This window comes from Sceloporus undulatus, chromosome 8 (assembly GCF_019175285.1).
Source record: "Sceloporus undulatus isolate JIND9_A2432 ecotype Alabama chromosome 8, SceUnd_v1.1, whole genome shotgun sequence".
Taxonomy (NCBI): Eukaryota; Metazoa; Chordata; class Lepidosauria; order Squamata; family Phrynosomatidae; genus Sceloporus; species Sceloporus undulatus.
In genome coordinates, this window is record NC_056529.1 from 11,138,993 (window position 1) to 11,159,013 (window position 20,021).

General features: G+C 40.0%; 1 protein-coding gene across 6 annotated transcripts in view; it reads right to left on the reverse strand.

The window, feature by feature from the left end:
* Nucleotides 1–204: 204 nt before the first annotated feature.
* ZNF536 (zinc finger protein 536) overlaps nucleotides 205–20,021 on the reverse strand; it is a 476,434-nt gene continuing 456,617 nt past the window's right edge. For 5 of the 6 annotated variants that reach the window (XM_042438482.1, XM_042438485.1, XM_042438483.1 and 2 more), the window contains one exon: nucleotides 205–1,549. In XM_042438482.1, coding sequence (XP_042294416.1) covers nucleotides 1,314–1,549 — 236 coding nt within the window. In that variant the 3' untranslated portion in view covers nucleotides 205–1,313. The remainder of the gene's footprint in view (nucleotides 1,550–20,021) is intronic. The other variant, XM_042438487.1, reaches the window with a different exon arrangement.

Sequence of the window (20,021 nt, forward strand, 5' to 3'; positions counted from 1 at the left end):
TCTTCATCTTGTTTCACTAGAGACAAAGAGCAGGATGTCTGGATTCGTATTTTAGATGAAATTGCCTGAAAAGCAATCTCTCCAGTTTAAAACACAAGGCTCCTGCACAATGTCTGTAACACTTGTTTTATTTTTAAATTGCTAATAAATGAAAACTAACCTTGACTGGGGAATCCTTCATTCAAGTTTGTTTGTTTATTTGTTTGTTTTTTGAAAAGCAAAACAAAACAGAACGGAAGCAAACTTTCTATTGAATTATATAATTTTTGCCCCGATACCACTTTTAGATAAGGCTAACCAGTGACCCTATCCAGTATGCTCTGTAATACATATTTCTAAATCTCTCTATACCTACTGTATTAAAAAGGAACAGAACAGGAAGAAAAACTTTTCCCTCAATACAGCAAATTGTACTAATAAAGGAAAACAACTCCCCCCTAAAAAGACTTCATACCATAAATCTGCATTCTCTCAACGGAGTGCAGAATTTCTTTTCTTCCAACCCTTAGTTCATTTGGCTGTCTCTCTTTCTCTTTCTCTCTGTATGTGTGTGTGTATGTGTGTCTATATATCTCTATATATCTCTATATATCTTTTAAAAATTAAAATGCAATAACACAATCCTTTTCAATATAGGTCAGCACTGACCGTAGCTTATGGGCCGTCTAAAATTTCTCCTATAGTGCAGTTGAATTGATTTTCTCTGCAATGACAGCTCCAGTCTGACTGGCACCATCTCAGTCTACCAACACATCTCATTACTATGCTAGGCAAATGACAGCGGTTGGTATCATATTAAAAAGGTGTTTTCAGCAATGAAAACACAGCCCCCCCTCCCTTCCTTTCCCACCATCTTCAAGGCAATATTAAATTGGTAAGATGGTATCAATTCTTTCCTTCTTCCTTTTTCTGGTAAGAGCGTTATTTCTGGAAGAAGGCCACTTTCTCCTATAGTGTCCTCTTTATTACAATAATATTTTTTTTTCCAAAAGAAATCTTACAAGCTCCTCACGTTTTCTTTCGGGGGGGACACCCACTTGATTTATCCCCACCTACATTGTTTGGAAGTACTTGTTGCCAGGTAACAGTTTAACAGCCATTTTCAAGGGCTAGGTTTCTTTTTTCTTTTTTTCCTTTTTTAATATCTATTTCTCTATATCTCTTTAAGGTCTTAAATATCCTGTATGCTTCTGGGAATTTGCACACAAATTCTGCCTCGGAAGGCAGTTAAGCAAACTCACTGTTACCCAAATGCATATCTAAAAACTGTATGAAATAATATTGCAATATACAGATTGATTTGTTCTACTGCATTACTCTTGGGCCTTGCTGCCCTCCTCTGTTAACTCTGTCGAGCTCCCAGGTTTGACAGCTGCAGGTTCCTCTAAATTCCCAGAAGCCTCGGAGTCAACTCTGGAGCGCTTGAACCTGCGATCTGGATACTGACTGTTGTCAAAAGGCATGCGATGGACACAAAGAACGTGGGTCTTCAAATTTCCCTTCTGAGAGGCACTGTAGGGGCAGTATCTGCATTGGAAAGGCCGGTGACCTGTACAACAGACAAACATCAGGTTAGTTTCTCCTCACGTCGGCAGTTTCTTTCTCTTTCTTTCTTTTCTACAGTTCACCAAGTGTAAGAATGTAAAATATAACACTCTCTTTCATTACACTGGCTGATTCATGCATCCTGTTTTTGAGCTTTGCACACAGGCACACACACACAAGCTTCACAGAGAGATGTTGTAACAATTCAGTTTCACAGAAACCATTTTCATCCTGGTAAAATCTGTAGAATTCAATGTGTACCATTCACAATATCACAGATTAAAACTGGGATACATGAAGCCAAGCAACATCATAGTCTGGTCAAGAAAGCAAAGGTTATTAATGATGAAAATCACACAAGCTAAGAGCAGCTGCAGCAGTTTGCTTTTGCGTGAGTCTACAGAGAAGGGCAAGATTTTTTCCCCCTCCTCTCTTCTTATCCCTGCTGAATTAGCTGAGTGAAAACTACATCTGCACTTTGAAATCAGTTTGCAGCTATTGACAAAGGGAGGAAAATGGGAGGAGGCGAAAGAAACTGGGACGTTATCAAAGCAGCTGAAAAAGTGGGACAACAGAGGATTCATCAGGACTGATCCTGCCATATCTGGACAGTTAGAGCATAGGTTTAATGTTTCAGATAAAATATTTATTTCTCTGGTTCTGCCGTTTTCAAAGGAGAGCAGCCTTCACATGACCAGGAGTAGTAAGGAAGCCATGAGTTTGGGCTATCTGAGATATGAATTTAGCATTTAAGAAAGGCATCCATGAATCAGTTTTGGGCATGAGGGTAACTTTTCTTGAAAAGATGACTTTAAAAGTTGCAAACTGCTTTCCCTTAATATCTGTATTCCAAAGCTTTTTGCAGATAAAATTGCATTAAATTACATACACACACACACATCAGTGACAAATAACATTCTGAAGCCTACGTTAGTGAACAAGTGTTATGAGATTTAATGCAACATCAAGGTGTGACAATAAGTTACCCCAGTGTCCCAAGATGGACTTGCTAGAAGGTACAGAGTGAATTCAGAGCTTGGAAAGGTTATTTTGGGAGCTACAGCTTTTAGTACCCCCCACTCAGCATGGCTGGGGGCCATAGCATCTAGAGGTTTCAGGGAGATGTAGCCCAAAAAGTAAGATTCACAATTTCTGAAGTTTGCTTTTTGCATCTCTCCCCCCATCTCTTTCGTCTTTCCTTCTTCCAAAGTGAGTGGAGCCCATGTGAGTAAAGTACATGTTCCATTTTATGCTAACAACAACCCTGTTAGATTGGCTTAGCTGAAAAAGAATGACCAGACTAAGGTCACACCAATTATTTTTTTAATGGTTTCTAATCTTTTAATGGTTAGAAAGGGACTGGAGCCTGGGTCTCTTCCTACTCTTTTCTGCACTCTCACCACTAGGCATTTTTCTTATTCCAGGCGTATCACTATCTATAACACCCTAGGAAAGTTCAAGGACTTAACCCAACACCTTCTGCATACAACATATGTATTTTATCACTGAACTTTATATCCTTCCCCATTACATTCATATATTAGATTTTACCCCTTCTGCTGCCATAACAAGATTAGAATGAACAACCACAGAGAAGAAACAGATTTGACCAAACACTTGGCCAAAGAGGCAAAGCTGAAACAAAGATGATATTCAGAAGCCTGTGAAAAAGAATTGTTGGGTAGTCACATGCAGCATTTGTTGCATATGAAGCATCTGGTAAGTGCACAGTTTGTTAGAGGAAACATCTGTGGGAAAATGTGCCTACAAAATTTCATTGAAGAAACCCTTTCTTTACATTAAATAAATGGTTTGACTGTTCAGCTATTCATTTACAGACTGCCAAATGTATGTACATTGAATACATAGGGGTAGAAAGAAAGAAGCAGATCTTGTCCCCAATCTATGTGTTGCATTCAGTATATTGCATGCTAAATGCAGGTCCTCATATGTCCATCATGATGAACAAACCTTCATCATGAATTTAGACTTACTGAATAGTGTTTACATAGTACTAACCTACCACAGTTTGTTGAGAAATATTGGAGACAGAGGAAAAATGAAACCATGACATGATGGTGTATCAATTCACCCCTTACTAAACACAACTAATAAAACAGAGAAGCAAAAATGGGTAGAGGAAGTGGCAACAGAAAGAGGAAAAGGACAAGGATATAGAGGCTATTTCCTCTTCTGCCCCTTGCTGCTCATTCAACTGTTAAGGACAGCTGAAAGTGCACCAACAGAAATGGGGACAAGCAGTAATGCTGGAAAGCTCTGGAAAATGTATTACAATGGCTCTTCTAGGAAAGCATGGTCCTTGGTACCCCTTCCTATTCCACCTAAAATCATAGAGTTGGAAGAGGTCACAAGGGCCATCCAATCCAACCCCCTGCCATGCAGCAAGACACAAAGTACTCTGTTAAAAAGCCTCCAAAGAACATGGTCATTTCCACCTAAGGATCCTTCTACTTCCACCTCATTAACCAGATCATCCCTGTTGGTTAGGTTCAGATCTAAAATAGTTGATCCCTTAGTTGCCTGTTCCACCTTCTGGACAATAAAATTTTCTGCAAGACAAGTGAGAAATTTGTTGGACCTTAAATTTTTTTGACAGAGTTTGACTTTCAACAAATACCAGGATAGTTGAATTCCCGATTATTATAACATCTCCCCTTTCTGAATGTGTGGTCATCTGGTCCAGGAAAGCACCATCCAAGTTCTCAAATTGGCTTGGGGATCTATATTAGACCCACCACCACCACATCCCTGCTTAATTTTAACTAGATGCTTTCAACTTGGCTTCCAGAATTTAAGGCATGGATCTGTTCACAGGTATACACATCCTACTCCACCTCCCTTCCTATTTCGTCTGTTTCTCTGAAATAGGTTAAACCCCTCTATTACTACATTTCAATCATGCCACCAGGTTACAGTGAAGCCTGTTGTATCATATTTGCTTTGCTGTCTTAAGAGTTCAAGTTGTTTATTTCCCATGCTCTGTGCATTAATATACAGACATCTATGTTTTTATGTTTCTATGCTTTTATGTTCTTATGCTTTTATATTTTTAGCTGTGGTTTTAATTGTGCAGTAACTAATGCTGCAATATTGTAAGTGTAATTTTAACTCTGCTGTGATCCCGCCTCGATCCATTGGGAGAAGCGGGAAGATAGAAATAAAAATTATTATTGTTGTTGTTGTTGTTGTTGTTATTAAGACCATGAACTATTCTTCTTATCTGTCTTTTAAAGCTTCCCCCCCCCTCCCTTCCACATTTGGGTTCTTGTGCTATTTTCTTTGTTCTGTGTACTTGTTGAACTCCTTCTCTAAGAATAGGATTGCCATGGGTAAACTTGATAACAGTTAACAACAAAAAACCTGAGCAAGTCACCATTTCACTAACAGTAGAAGTCATCATTTGCCACTGCCTGGATTGTAACCATGTGTCTGAGTTTCAACCTTGGAACTGCCTTCCATCTGTGAGTCTGATACTGATTCTAGTGAAAGGAAAGATGTTCTGTTATTGTGCTGGCCAAAGCAGGATATTGGCCTTCTTTACTGAAGTGTGAATGCATCATAGGACAAGTTATAACTAAAACATCAAAGCCGTTTCTCATGAGGATCTGCCCAACAAACGGAAATGAATGTGGCTCATACTGATGAAGAGCACAGCTGAGCCAAAACTTCTTCATTTTGTTGTTGTGTGCCTTCATGATGTTTCCAACTTATGGTGACCATAAGGAAAACAGGGTTTTCTGGAGCTGAGAGGGTGTGACTCACCCAAGATCACCCATCAGGTTTCCATGCCTGAGCATGGCTTCAAACCCAGTCTCCAGGGTCCTAGTCCTGTGCTCAAACCGCCAAATCATACTGGCTCTGCAAAACTTCTTAGAAGGTGTGCATTTACTTGTTACCCCTTATTACAGAAAAAAAAACAAGACTATTTGGCAGAATTGTCTTCAAATATTATATCCAACCTTTGATTATATTTTCAGTGTTTGTGTGGTGGCTACCATTTCTTCCCTGCAATGCACCAGAATGATATTTGATCTAGGGCACTGTGGTGAAAGCAAAATGATGTCCAAGCTGCCAACATCTTTTCTGCTGCTCTTTCTAGAGGCAGCAAATAAAGTTTGGAGGGGGGGCACTTAGGGAGAGGGAGACCTAGCAAATAAGATAGATTGACAATGAGCCCCAAACCTGAAAAACTGTTGGATATTTTTTCCTCTCTTCCCCAAAAATTCAGTTTTAAGAAGTCATGGGCACAGTCTGCTTGTGTCGTGTGATCTGCTTCTTTCATGAATTACATTTTTGTCCCCAATTATTCAGATTCTGAGACATCCTAAAACTTCATGATGTCTCTGGCTTGGGAGGTTATGTTTCAGCAATCACATTTCAATTTCAATCTATTCTGGGAAGTTGTTGATGTGCTTTACTGGAACTTTATGAGCTTTGTCTCTCAAATTAACTTAAACCAGGGCCATCTGAGGTCAAATGCATTTAGCTTACTTTAATTTGCTGAAATAAATGAATAAATAAAATGTGCCTGACCATCTACATAGAAAGCCAAGGCTTTCAGAAGACACAGCTTATTAAGCACATAGGACAAAGTTTGCCCCTTCCTTCCATTTTTAGTGTACACACACATACATTTTTACATGTGTCCACTCATAAATCTGTTATTTTTCCACATCGATCAGCAAATTTTACTACTCAAAATGTAAATGTTAAAATCTACATTATTTCATTGCAGTTTTTTAAAATGAAATTAGCGTTATTGTTGTGTGTGCACCTTCACATTGTTTTCAATTCATGGCAAGCCTAAGGTTAACATAAAACAGGGTTTTCTGGGCAAGATTTGCCCAGAGTGCTTTGCCACTTACTTCCTCTGAAGTTGCCAAAGCTCTGAGGCTGAGAGAACATATCTTGGCCAAAGTCACCCAGTGGGTTTCCAGGCTGAGACCATACTGGTTCTCTTTCATGAGATACATTTTTGAATTTTACCCTAAAGCACATTTTCTTACACTTTATCCTTAAAAAATGCACTTGTGTAAGAATTATAAACTAATAAATACTTACAATGTGTATTTTGGTACTTTTTGCACCAAGAACATTCATTGCATCCACACTGCAGATATAACCCAGAGACACCACTTTAACTGTCTTGGCTCAGTTCTATGGAATTCTGGGAATTGTAGTTTGTTGTCACACAGAAGCTATCTAAATGTCTCACAAAACTACAGATTCCCAGAATTCTATATCACTGAGCCATGGCAGTTAAAATCATGTCAAACTGGATTATTTCTGCAGTGTGGATGCAGCCATTATCACAAAGTTCAGAGAAAAATAAACAATGAAAGATGAATGTGTGAATCAGGTCATTGCCCTAACAAACTGGGACTGAATGAAATCTTCAAGGGTCCTGTGTCTCTTTGGTCCACTATGCTGTAAAGTTAAAACAAAGAAGGGAGAAGACAGGAAGAATTGCTTTGATGTCAATGTTAACACCCAGAGGAAGGGTACTAGATCACACAGAGAATAACATTATAAACTGGAATTTTAGCTCTGGAATTTTCAGCAGAAGGGTTTTAAAAGCTGTTTATGGAGAAATTGCACTTTGGAGTTTAAAGCTATATCTGCTTATTACCTTGTTGGCTTATATAATCTATGTTATAAGACACAAAGGGATTTTATCATAGCAACAATGAAGCCTTTGGTACCCATTGGCTAAACTGAACTGACGCCATGGGATATCCCTGAACACTGTATTTGTTGGGGAACCTGTCCACAAGAGAACATTCAGAGCAATTTAATGAGTTGAAAAGAAAGTAAGGTTTGGCTGAGGGGATCTCTGACAGTCAAATGCAATGGTTGAGTTCAAGTGTTTAGAACCCAATGCAGTTGTGGAAGACTACAAAGTTTAGTGGAAGAGTTCCCCAAAGTAAAGAGTCATGAGACACAACGATACAGAGTGGAAGGTAAAGCATGCTGTGGACTGGAAAAGTCCAAAAGAAGGGGGAAGGTTGAGGAGAAGGTTGAGGTAGAGAAGAAAATGACAAACCTCCTTTGAATAAATGTTGTGAAGAAATAGCAATAGCAAGTTCATTTCTATGCTGCTTATCAGTGATTTAAGCACTCCCTAAGCTGGGTACTCATTTTAGCGAATTACAGAAGGCTGAGTGGACCTTGGAGCTCCTGGGATCAAACTCACAACCTTGTGGCTGCAGTACAGGCATCTAACCACTGTGCCTCTAGTGTTTCTGCCACTGTGCCACCAGAGCTCCTTATGATATCCTTGCTATACAATGCTGCACTGCAGAATTAATCCAGTTGCACACTGCTTTAACTGTCAGCTCCATCTTATGGAATCCTGGGATTTACAGTTTGATGTGACATCATAGCTCTCCAACAGAGAAACCTCTCACAAGGCTATAAATTTCAGGATCCCATAGCATTCAGTCAAGGTAGCTAAAGTGGTGTCAAACTGCATTAATTCTGCAGGGCAGATACAGCCTATGATGCTTACATTTCAGGTACACTTTACCTCTCCTCACCATAGCTTACAACACAGTTATCCCATCCTAACACAGAGAAGGGCCTATAAGCAAATACTGAAATCTATTTTCCATGTGTCTGTGATGCCAGTGACAGCTACCAAGTATATTAGCCTAATCAAGAGCAGTAATCATTAAAGCATTAACAGCCATTCATTAATCAATTTACTACAATAATTTTAAGAAGGATCAAATCAGAGTGAACTAAATAGCACTTAATTACACCCCACAAATGCTTTCCCTACTTATTATCATACTCCAACCAAAAAAGTTTGAACATTAATATCTGCACAAACATATTACACATTTTTGCGTCTTCGCTGAACAGCTTCAAACAAGCAGGAGAGCATGCATAGCACCTAAAGTAGCTTCATTTCTCCATTGTGGAGTTTTCCTATTGCTAACTTTTGGGGGCCATCAAAATTTCACATCACTGTCATGCAAAAAGTTAAGTACACAATAAGTTAATTTGTATTGTCACTGTGCAGTACAACGGCAGTAAAGAGCACATCAATTTTTAATCCAGCATGAATAATATATAAATATGTATACACAGCGAGGGTCAAAAAGTGTAAGAGCAAAAGAAGTGGTATATTGTTTACGGCAGCAGCCATACAAAAAATAAAATAAAAATAATAATACTAGAAATCAGTTTTAAAGAAGATAACAGCATCTGCAATTTGCTTGTAACTAGGGGGCAAAGCAGGATGCCCATTTCTCTTGGGTAGTGCCATCCATTAATTACTGCTCAAAACTGGTTGTGGATAGCAAGATCTTAAAATAACCAGGCCTAGATAAGCAGGCAAGTAAATTATACCATTTTTATCAGATGGTACTTGGGGAGGATTTGGGGGCTGCGGGCTCCTTCTTTTTCAAGTCATAGATCACATATATATACTAGATGAGATGTGTGTTCCAACATATAATCATTTGAAAGTCATTTTAAGGGAATATTTTCTCAAAGTTCAGAAGACAAATACTGCTGCACTACTATTCCCAAAAGCAAAATTATCTATGAGGTTAGGCATTGGTAACTGGCAATCCAAGGGTGGCAGGCTGCTTCCAAACAGCCAGGCACAAAAGCAAAAAGGGGTGCTTCACTGGCAGCCAGTCTGTTTCCAAGCACAATCCAAAATGCTGATTTTTACCTATAAAGCTGTATATAGCTGCAGCCATACTGCAGAAATAATCCAGTTTGAAACTACAGTGGACCCTTGTTATACGTTGGGGTTTGGTTCAAAGATCCCCTGTGGATAATAAAATCCGTGTATGCTCAAGTCCCATTAAATATTATGACATAGCAAAATGGTGTCCCTTATAAAAAATGGAAAACCAAGGTTTGATATTTGAAATTTATACTTTTTTTGAACATTTTCAAACCATGGATGCTTGAATTCGTGTATAATGCGTGTATAAGAAGGACCGACTGTACTTTTACTGCCATATGGCTGAATGCTATGGAATTCTGGGAACTATGGTTTGTTGTGGCACCAGATGTCATAAAACCACCGTTCCCAGAATTCTATAGCACTGAGGCATGGCAGTTAAAGTGGTGTCAACCTGGATTATTTCAACAATGCGGATGCAGCGTAAGCCTTAGATCCAAATGATCTCTCCAAAAGTCTGTATGTCTCCATATGAGGCTTCTCAAGTTTGTTCCCTGTTTCTCTGTTTGGTTGAAAGGATGCTATGTACCATATTCACATAGGTCTGTCTATTCCATCTTGCTTCTTCAGTAAACTGCAATTGTAAAACAAATCTACATGGACAGCAGTGTTTATATTATTTAATAGTATAATTTTGAATATTTTTCTCTCGAAATATAGACTGAGATCCTGCATTGTCAAATATATTAGAGCTCCATTGGCATAAGTACGTCTGGCAATGCCCCAGCCAAAAACTTGCCAAGCTACTATACAAAATGGTATGAAACAGCTATAACTTTGGCACGTTACAGACCACTGAGAAGCAGCGGTCTGGCTCCGCCTCCGTTTGCAGCATCCGGGAACCGCAGCCTTTAAACGGCGTGGCTCCCAGACGCTGCAGAGAAGGAGCACGGAAATCGCGCTTCTTCTCAGGCCCAAGAAGAAGCGCCGCGAGTGCCAAAGGGCGCACTCGTGGCGTCACTTCTGGGGTGCCACGTGCGGACGCAGAGCGTCCGCTACATCAAAATAGTGGCACCCATATGAACAGGGCGCCGCCATTTTGTACGGACTGAGTCCGTGATAGGGCAAGGGGCGTCTAGAAGAGACGCCCCTTTTTCAAACTGGGACGTCCTCAGGACGTCCCTAATGGCGGTTTGTAACCCACCTATGTGGTTCAGAGGCACTCTAGACTTAAACATCTTTGGTTGCAGAATTCTTAGCAATATCAACATTGGACAAATTTCAGGGTTTTGGGGGGAAATCTGTGACATTTAAATTAGTATGAAATCAAGAATGTTTTATTATTGTTATTTCTATAGCGCCATACATGTGCATGGCACTTAACAAACAGTTACAGAATGAAACTTAACTATTCAATAGTAGAAAATAATAAAACACAGTAAAACACACTCACACAATGGAAAGTAAAACAAAATAGGCTGTCCAAATAATTGAATATAATAAAGATATAAGACATTTTCTAGTGCTAGTATATTATTACTTTTTCTTTATGGAATAAAAAAGATTTGTGGAGTACCATCTTGTAATCTCTGATACTTCTGAAACTTTTTTTGTGCCAATCTGTTTGGACCTTGCTGAACTGAACTAACCTGAGATGTTATTGGCTGAATCCACACTGCAGAAATGATCTGATCTGACACTGCTTTAGCTGCCATTGCTCCATGCCATGGGATTCTGGGAATGGTAATTTGTTGTGACTCAGCTCTGGTGCCACAACAAACTACAGTACCATTCCCAGGATTCCACAGCACGTACCCATGGCAGTTAAAGCAGTGTCAAACCATATTATTTCTGATGTATGGTTGCAGCCAGAGTCTAGTTTCCTACTGCCATGTATTTTTTTCTGCAATGGTGCAATTTAGCTGGAGAATGTCTCTTGGTCAAAAGAAGGAGAGAAAGGCAAAACTTTCCCTCTTCTGTAGAACCGTACCTTCTTTCTTCTTAATGTTACTCAATTAATTTAGCCTTTGAGGGAGAAAATGCTTTGTTTTGTTTTCTTTTCTTTCAAATTCATGATCTGATATGCTACTTTGTGACACAGTATGTCAGCTTGCATCAATCACATCACTTCACATTAGGTTTCATGAGATGGTGCGCCTGAATGCTGTGTCCAAGGAAGAGCATCAAACAGAATAGGTTCTGAAATTCTGAGGGTATTTTCAGATCTCAAAAGCTGCTTTCATGATGATTATCAGGTTGACATAGCTTATGGCTGAAGCTTTTTTTTTCTTTTCTTACTGCAATTCATTAGTAGGTTTCTAGGGACTGAAACATTTCCAAACTAAATTTTTACAGTGGCAAATTTCAGATCATAATACACCGTCAAACAAAGCAATACAACCATATACATGTGTATTGGAAATTAAATCCAATGGAATTCTATGGGGCTCTCTCCATTTCAGCTAGCACAAACCAGTAATTTATGCAGATGCAGTCTTCCCCAAGAAGGGGTTTCCCATAACTGTAGGGAAATGCTTTGAAAAAGACAATGGCTTCGACCTGGCACATTAGCATAAGCTCAAACATTTCACAGATAAAAACTGGGGCACGTGGTTAAGTAACATCAGAGTGAGGTCAAGTTCTTTATATGAGGAAGAACACACAAGGAAAGTAAGGCTACAACTGTTTGCTTTGCTTTAGTCTTCTGGGAAGGGCAAGAATCTGTCCTTTCCACTCCTTTCCCTCCTGCTGAATTAATTCACTGTAAGCTACTTTTGCACTTAGGCTGCATCCGGACTGCAGAAACAATCCGGGTTGACACCACTTTAACAGCTAAGGCTCAATGAGATGGAATTCTGGGAACTGCAGTTTATTCTGGCACCAAAGCACTCTGACAAAGAAGGCTAAATATCTCAAAGCAACAGTTCCCAGAATTCCATAGCATGGAGCCATGGGAGTTAAAGTGGTGTCACAACCTGGATCATTTCTGCAGTGCGGATGCAGCCTCAGTTTGCTCCAATGGAAGAAGCCAAGGACAAAGGGGGGAAAGAAGGAGTTGTAGTGTAGCATGATGGTTTGGTTGTTGACTACGGTCCAAAACACACTGCAGAAATAATGCAGTTTGAGACTGCTTTAACTGCCCTGGCTCAGTGGTAGGGAATCCTGGGAACTGCAGTTTCTTGTGGCACCAGAGTTCTCTGACAAAGAAGGCTTATAGTTCCCAGAATTCCCTAATATTGAGGCAGGCCAGTTAAAGTGGTCTCAAACTGGATTGTTTCTGCGGTGTGTTTTGGACCTCTGATTCTGGAGACCAGTATTCAAGTCCTGGCTTGGCCATAGAAACCCACTGAGTGACCTTGGGCAAGTCACATTCTCTTAGCCTCAGAATATGGCAATGGCAAACCCCTTCAGAAGATACTTGCCAAGAAGCCCCGATGATAGGTTTGCCTTAGGGTTGCTGTAAGCAAAAATAATTTAAAGGCACACAGCAACAACAAAGGAGGACAAAACAGAATGTGGGGCAGTTTCAAAGCATCTGAAAAGTGGGATGACAGAGGACTGACTGGGACTGTTCGTGCCAAGTTGGAACAACTGGAGGGTATGCATTTGTGCATTTTCTTTTTCCGGAATAGAAAAATCTTGAGTGCATAGAGTTTGGAAACATGGCCAATACTCGCCTGAGGTTCAAAGGCTGATCTACTGTAATCCATATTCCTTTAATTGTTACTCATTTACTGGCATCCATAAACAATCAGTATTGTAAAAGATATCAGAGATTGCACAGAAAGAAGATAAGGTAAACATAATAATAATCAGCATTAAAGATGTTTATTTGCATGGTCAAGGTGAATTAATTCTGCCCTTCTATGAATATTTGACCTTTGTGCAAATTCCATATAGATTACCACCAAGAACCGTCCCGTTTTTGTGATCAAAAAAGCCACATATGTAGGGGTTTGTTCGAAAGTGTAAAAAAGACCATTAGAATAGTCATATGGCTGAGATGAGGAATTAATTCCAGATTGTTACGGGTGTACTAATAGCAGCAAATTCATGGCTTTCTCCCAAAACAGCAACAAACGGTAATTTCAAAGAAAAATGCCAATAGTCTATTACTCAAAAGCCTTCTGCTCTTCCCACTATGCTATGTTTTATTGTTTTGAATATTTGTACGGATATTGCTTATACCCAGATGCAAACAGAAAACATATCAACACACACACACACACACACACTCACATTCTTTAATGCTAAAATTTAGAGAGAGAACCCAGAAAGATAGATAATCTAGTAATGAACATTAAAAGCCGTAAAAGAGGCAATAAATTAAAGCCCATGGGTGACATATTTCCCTTAAATGCAAAAGTTAAAGCTAGCGATCTACTCACACATTGAAACCTTGCATTGTTCAAGAATTTTTTATTAATGTTACCAAAATTATTTGGACTGTGCTCAAAATTATTTTGGATATCTCTTTTCCCCAGACCTTGGAAGTCATTCATAAAAAATTAGTTTGTCAACTCGTAATTTGGTTAATATTTTTTAACAATGGCTGGCATTATGTTGATTATTCCCAATGTGAACAGATCCTCCATGCAATTGTTGGTGAGCCAACAGATGGGTAAGTCCCATTGATTCAAAGGGTCTACTCTAGTCTGGGCTACCATCAGAATTTAGGCTGATTTAAAAGCCATTATTTAAATCATTAATTGACAATACCATCAACATCTTGAGTACCAACTGATGTTCTGTATTACTTTCATTTGTTATTTTGAAAGAGTTTGGGGGCATTTTTGTCATTTTTAGTCATTCTAATTGATTTTTTGGCATTTCAAAGCAATGTGTCATGTGTTATTAATTACAGATGTAATGAATCAATGTTATTGTTTTCACGAAGACAATTACAATTAATGAATTAATTCTGAGTGAACTTTAGCACACGAATGTTTCCAAGTTTTCAACATTCCCAGCAGGAACAGTCAAATTCTGTCACTCCTTGAATTAAACCAAAAGGTAGTAATTGTTTCTGGGAGTAAGATTATGGACATCAAAGGCACTTACAGCAGTATTACTTTCTTTGTATGGAGTCTGATTTGTTTTTTAAAAATCCAGATAATTTCAAATGTGTTCCTCTGTTTCCAGTCCAAGAAACCATGAAAAGAAGAATCTGCACTACCTTTGGCACTGATAGAGTTGGGGACTAAATAGCAGAAGCTTCCCATGGTTGTTTCCTATTCTAGGATTAGGACGGAAAAAGCATAACAGAGCCTAGAACTGAGTCCACACCAAACTTTTATTCATCAATCTATAACTCAGTGATAGACCATGAACCTATTCACATTACACAATTAGAGTATGATATTTTGCTTTAACTGCCATGTCAGCATCTAATCAATCCGAGAATTTATATTTGGTGAGACACTCGAGATCTATTCCTGAGAGTTCTAAATATTCCCCCCTAAACTGCAAATCCCATGATCTCATAGGACTGAACCAGGGCAGTTAAAGTGGAATGACAGTTCTATAGCTGTGTAGTGTGACTGGGCCTCTGATCTTTAGTGCTAGGGAAGAAAAGTACAACCAAGCTTACAAAAGTAATTAGCAGCCAGCATGGCATAGTAGTTTGAGTGTTGAACTATGACTCTAGAGACCAGGATTCAAATCCCCGCTGAACCTTGAAACCTATTGAGTGACCTTGGGAAGTCATACTCTCTTAGCCCCCGAAGATGGCAATGGCAACCCTCCTCTGGAGAAATTTGCTGACAAAATCTCATGACAGGTTCGCCTTAGGGTTGCCATAAGTTGGAAACAACTTGAAGGCACAGAACTATAACAACAACAACAAGAAGTGGGCAACAGCTTTCATAAGTGATTTGTGGCCACTATGGGATAACAAAGGTAGAGACAGGCATTTTTCCTAGTGGAAGAAGACCAGGCAAATATGGTGTTGAGTATCCCATCCCACCAGTTATCAAAGCATGAGGAGCAGAAGTGGGATCCCAGTTATAACTCTTTGTTCTGTCACAGATCACTAATGGGAGAAAATTGGAAACATTACCCTGCTTTGCCCTGATCACCAGCAGCACAGACTTCCTTCACTCAGCATGACTGCTGGTTGTTAAGATAGGATTCTTAGGTCAGGCACAGAGACATGTTGAGAAACTGAAGCGTGTCCAAAGAAGGGAGACTAAAATGGTGAAGGGTCTGGAAACCATGCCCTATGAGGAACGATTTCGGAAACCGTGTTTGTTTAGTCTGGAGAAGAGAAGGTTAAGAGGTGATATGATAGCCCTGTTTAAATATTTGAAGGGATGTCATATTGAGGAGGGAGCAAGCTTGTTTTCTGCTGCTCCAGAGACTAGGACCCGGAGCAATGGATGCAAGCTGCAGGAAAAGAGATTCCACCTCAACATTAGGAGGAACTTCCTGACAGTAACGGCTGTTCGACAGTGGAACACACTCCCTTGCAGAGGGAGTCTTCTTCCTTGGAGGTCTTTAAGCAGAGGCTTGATAGCCATCTGTTGGGTATGCTTTGATTGAGAGTTCCTGCATGGCAGGGGGGTTGGACTGGATGGCCCTTGTGGTCTCTTCCGACTCTATGATTCTATGATTATTCAATCCGTTTTTGCACATTTGTAACAATATCAGTGATGTTTGCACATTTGGAACAATATCATCATCATCATCATCATCATCATCATCATCATCATCATCATCATCATCTGTAATGTGGTTGGAAGTTCTTATCCCCCCTGCCCCAAGTAGACGTGATATGATTAACCCAGCTAAGCAAAAACCTAATTTAAACTGGCCCATTTTTTGGAGTGGAATTGATACAGAAGACAAGTTCACCATGGTCCTACTACCCACTCCATCCTTTCCAATCTATCTTTTAAACCCACTTTTCATTTCCGGCCTCAGACATACAGTACCTATGCAGGACAATAAGGGAGCCAAGCTGGGACACAGATTCATAACTAAACACTGAACACTGTTTGGGGATCCGCTCCCATTTTTAAAACATGGCACCACAGAATATGAAGTCCATATATATATGTGCATGCTGGTGACTATTGCTGTGCTTTTGCATTTAGATTTCCCTTCTCTCCCTGCAGTGAACTCCTGGCATATTTTTACTATCCTTAGCTAACATTCCAAAATAGTGTATGCATTACCCGATAGACTAGAATGGTCCTAAAGCAGCCATTCTGACCTGGAACATAATAATATGGATGGAGGGAAATGCTGAATAAATGCATTTGTCCAACAGACAATAATGGCTCTGATAAAGCCATTCTGCTTTATGAGTCTCACAATATACATTTTGGAAGGAGGGGGAAAATCCGCAATTGCTGGGCCAATTGCCATGGCTCCAGTCAACTACTCGCCCATAATAAAAGTTCTCAGAAACTTTCTAGATGAGCTTTCATCCAGGCATAGGCAACTGCTGAAAAGTGCTGCTGACTAAATAGCAATATTCCACACAATACAATTGCTCCAATTTGTGCAAGAGCTTTTTTGGCCACCTTGAAGTTCAGTGTCAAAGCAGGTAGCTAATGAGTAGGTGGACAAAGTCAGAGCACTACCAATCAGTCAGAATCCCCCCCCACACACACACACACATGCAAAATGACTTTTTTTTTCACTCCCCAAATTTGCAGTAACTTAAAAGATCAGTAGGGCATCTGGAAAAAGCGTTTAGGAATCTGTATGTGTGTGTGCACAAGGGTCACAATTCTGTATGGTCCAGCATAGCATAGTAGTTCCATAGTAGTGTGGGACTATACTACAAAGGGCCATATACCACCTCACACCTCTAAAGCCCCTGTACCCCAAAAACAATGACTGGTGGGAGCAGTGGAGATTCAAAGAAATATCTGGCTACATCCCTGTAGCCAGCAGTGAAATGATGACCTCTTCTACTGAGTTCTGCTGGGGTCTTCCACAGCTCTCACTGGATTATGTAATCATTTCATATCCAAATGCTTCTCTGGTCCTTCACTGTTCCCTATCAGATATGGAATCACTGCTGTGGAGGGGAGTTCAGCCACTCTAGGATAGGTCCAGGGAGCTTGGGTTGGTGCAGAGGCATGAAGAGAAAACCAGCCCATGAACTGACCAAACAAAAGAAGATATATGCAGGTATAAGGCTGACCTATCCCTGTGTATGTCATCAGCCTATGCTTATGATATTCTCTTCCTAGCACCAGTACCTGCACTTACAGATAGCTGCCACATTATTGATTCCCTGGCATGGTTAGCCAGCCCTGGTGCCTTTGTGAACTCCCATTGGGTGCTTGGTTTTTGGAAGCTGCCACTTGAAACATCCCATAATTCCCTGGTGCAACCAACAGAGAATTATAGGAAATTTGAAAGGCAGAATATTTTGTAGCACAGTGAAAATTTAATAGCTTATTGCTTCCTTCCCTGGCTAACTGGGCATTCATCTGTACGTTGTTAAAGTCCAAGACCTGTGCATCCCAAGTGCCAGATTTAAAATACCTGATCCCCAATAGTCTCTCATTAATGCAGGTATTGTCAGTCTCTTCCAATTGGGAAGTAGAGAGAAAGTAGGCTGGTTTCTACTTTCTCTCTATTGCGGCAGTAGTTAACAAACTTTCACAGAGAAAATGACCCTTAACGTACAGATATCTCATCATCTTCCTGCATATTATGTATACTTTAAAGTCATTAATCAAATGAGTCACTGAACCTTAGAGGAAGTATCACTAATTTTAATATATATATATTTTTAAAAACCCACATCTAGTGAAATATATCTATTGATGAGTCATAGAATATATACATGAATTATTGCTGCATGAGGCAATGGTAAAAGACAGAAGGGTTTTCAAATTGAGTAATTGAAGTTCCAGAAATATCTAGATGTAATTATGTCTGTGACAAATGTAGGTTGCACAATACCTGGAAAGCTAAATGTTTTCGACTGCTTGGAACACAATTCCACCATTTAGAGAGAAATTAGTTATATAAATATAGAAGGCACGGTAAGCAGCACCTGGTTAAATGGAAGTTATGGCGATGATAAAGCTCCATAAGTTAGTCAAGGCAACCAACATTTGCATAAATAAATCACTGCCTGGTAACTTCTTTTGTACCACCCATTCAATTTGCAAAAGAAATGAGTCCCAAGTAGATCACACATGGTAAACCAAGAAATTTCTGGGAGGAGGAAATCCCTTTGAAATAACCAGCATTAGGGGAGTGGGAGGGAGAATATTGAACAAGTGCAGTAAAATTAGCAGATACACATGAATGTTTTACACCAATTGTTTTAAAGCAACTGAGTTTGTGAGGCTTAGGTTGGACCACTTTCCTCTTATTTTGCACTAGCAGACAGTGTAGAAGGACACATGGACATCCAGAGAAGGAAGAGGCCAGGTTTGCACAAGACTCCAATACATTCATCCAATCAAAATACAAGCTGTATGAACAATCTGTCCCATATAGAACCTACGGACAGACTGAAGTACAGAGGATGGATGAAAAGGCAGAAGTTGTATCAGAGATGATGGTCACAAACCAAGCCACTTTGAAGTATGATCTTCCTGGCTCATTTCTTCCGGGCTACAGCATAACTGGTATTCTGGCCACCACAGATATGAATAAGGCTGTTGGGTTGGACCTCAGCTGGGGCCTCTTTAACTTTCATCCTGAACAGATGTTGGATAAATTTGTGGGTTGGGAGGTGAAGGAGTAACTTTGGGGCTTTCTATACCGGCATTTGGGACGTCCGGAGGACGTCCCATTTTAAAAAAGGGGCGTCTGTTTTAGACGCCCCTGGGCCTAGTACGGACTCCGTCCGTACAAGATGGCGCCGGCCCTTCTACATGGCCGGCGCCATCTTTGTGTATCGGACGCTGAGCGTCCGGACACGTCGCGTCCCTTGTGACGTAGCGAGTGCGCCCCTGGCGCCTCGCTACGTCACAAACGCGACTTGAAAAGAAGCTCCATTTTGGAGCTTCTTTTTCAGTCCGCAGGGGAGCCGCGCCATGTGGAGGGTCCGGCTCCCCCACGGACTAGCCGGCGGCGGCGGCAGACCGCCGCAAAGCGGCGGTCTGTACCCCGCCAAAGTCTGGCTGCTCCATGATCTGTTCAGGATGAAAGGAGGTATATCTGTGTGTGACAATGAGAGAGAGAGAGAGAGAGAGAGAGAGAGGTTGTATAGTCTCCTATCTACAGATTTCTCATCCATAGCTTCAGCCATCTGTGGTTTGAAAATATTTTTTACACACACACACATACATATAAATTCTAAAAAGCAAACTGATTTTGCCATTTTATATGAGGGACACCATGTATTTAATGGGACTTGAGCGTCCACAGATTTTGGGATCCACGGGGGGACCTGGAACCAAACCACAGCGGATACCAAGGGCACACTGTATATCTGTCCATGTGAGAAAGACATGGTGAAGTGTATCTGACAGAGAACTGGTGAATGCATTTATTATTTTATTTTATTTTATTGCTTTATCTATTTGTGCGACAGAAAGAGAGAGAGAGTGCTGGAGAAATATCTGTGTACTTGTGTATCTTTGTGAGACAGAGGAAGAAATGTGTAGTTGTATGTGAGAGAAAGGGAGAGAAAGGGAGTGTGCGTATCTGGGGGAGAGGAATGTTACAGTCTGCCTCTAAGAAAAACCGTTTTGATCAGGTTTTGGAAAGGCGGGATACAAATAAACTATATTATTATTATTATTATTATTATTATTATTATTATTATTATTATTATTATTATTATTCCATTTAAATGAATAATATTATTACACACATACTTACTTGGATGTAA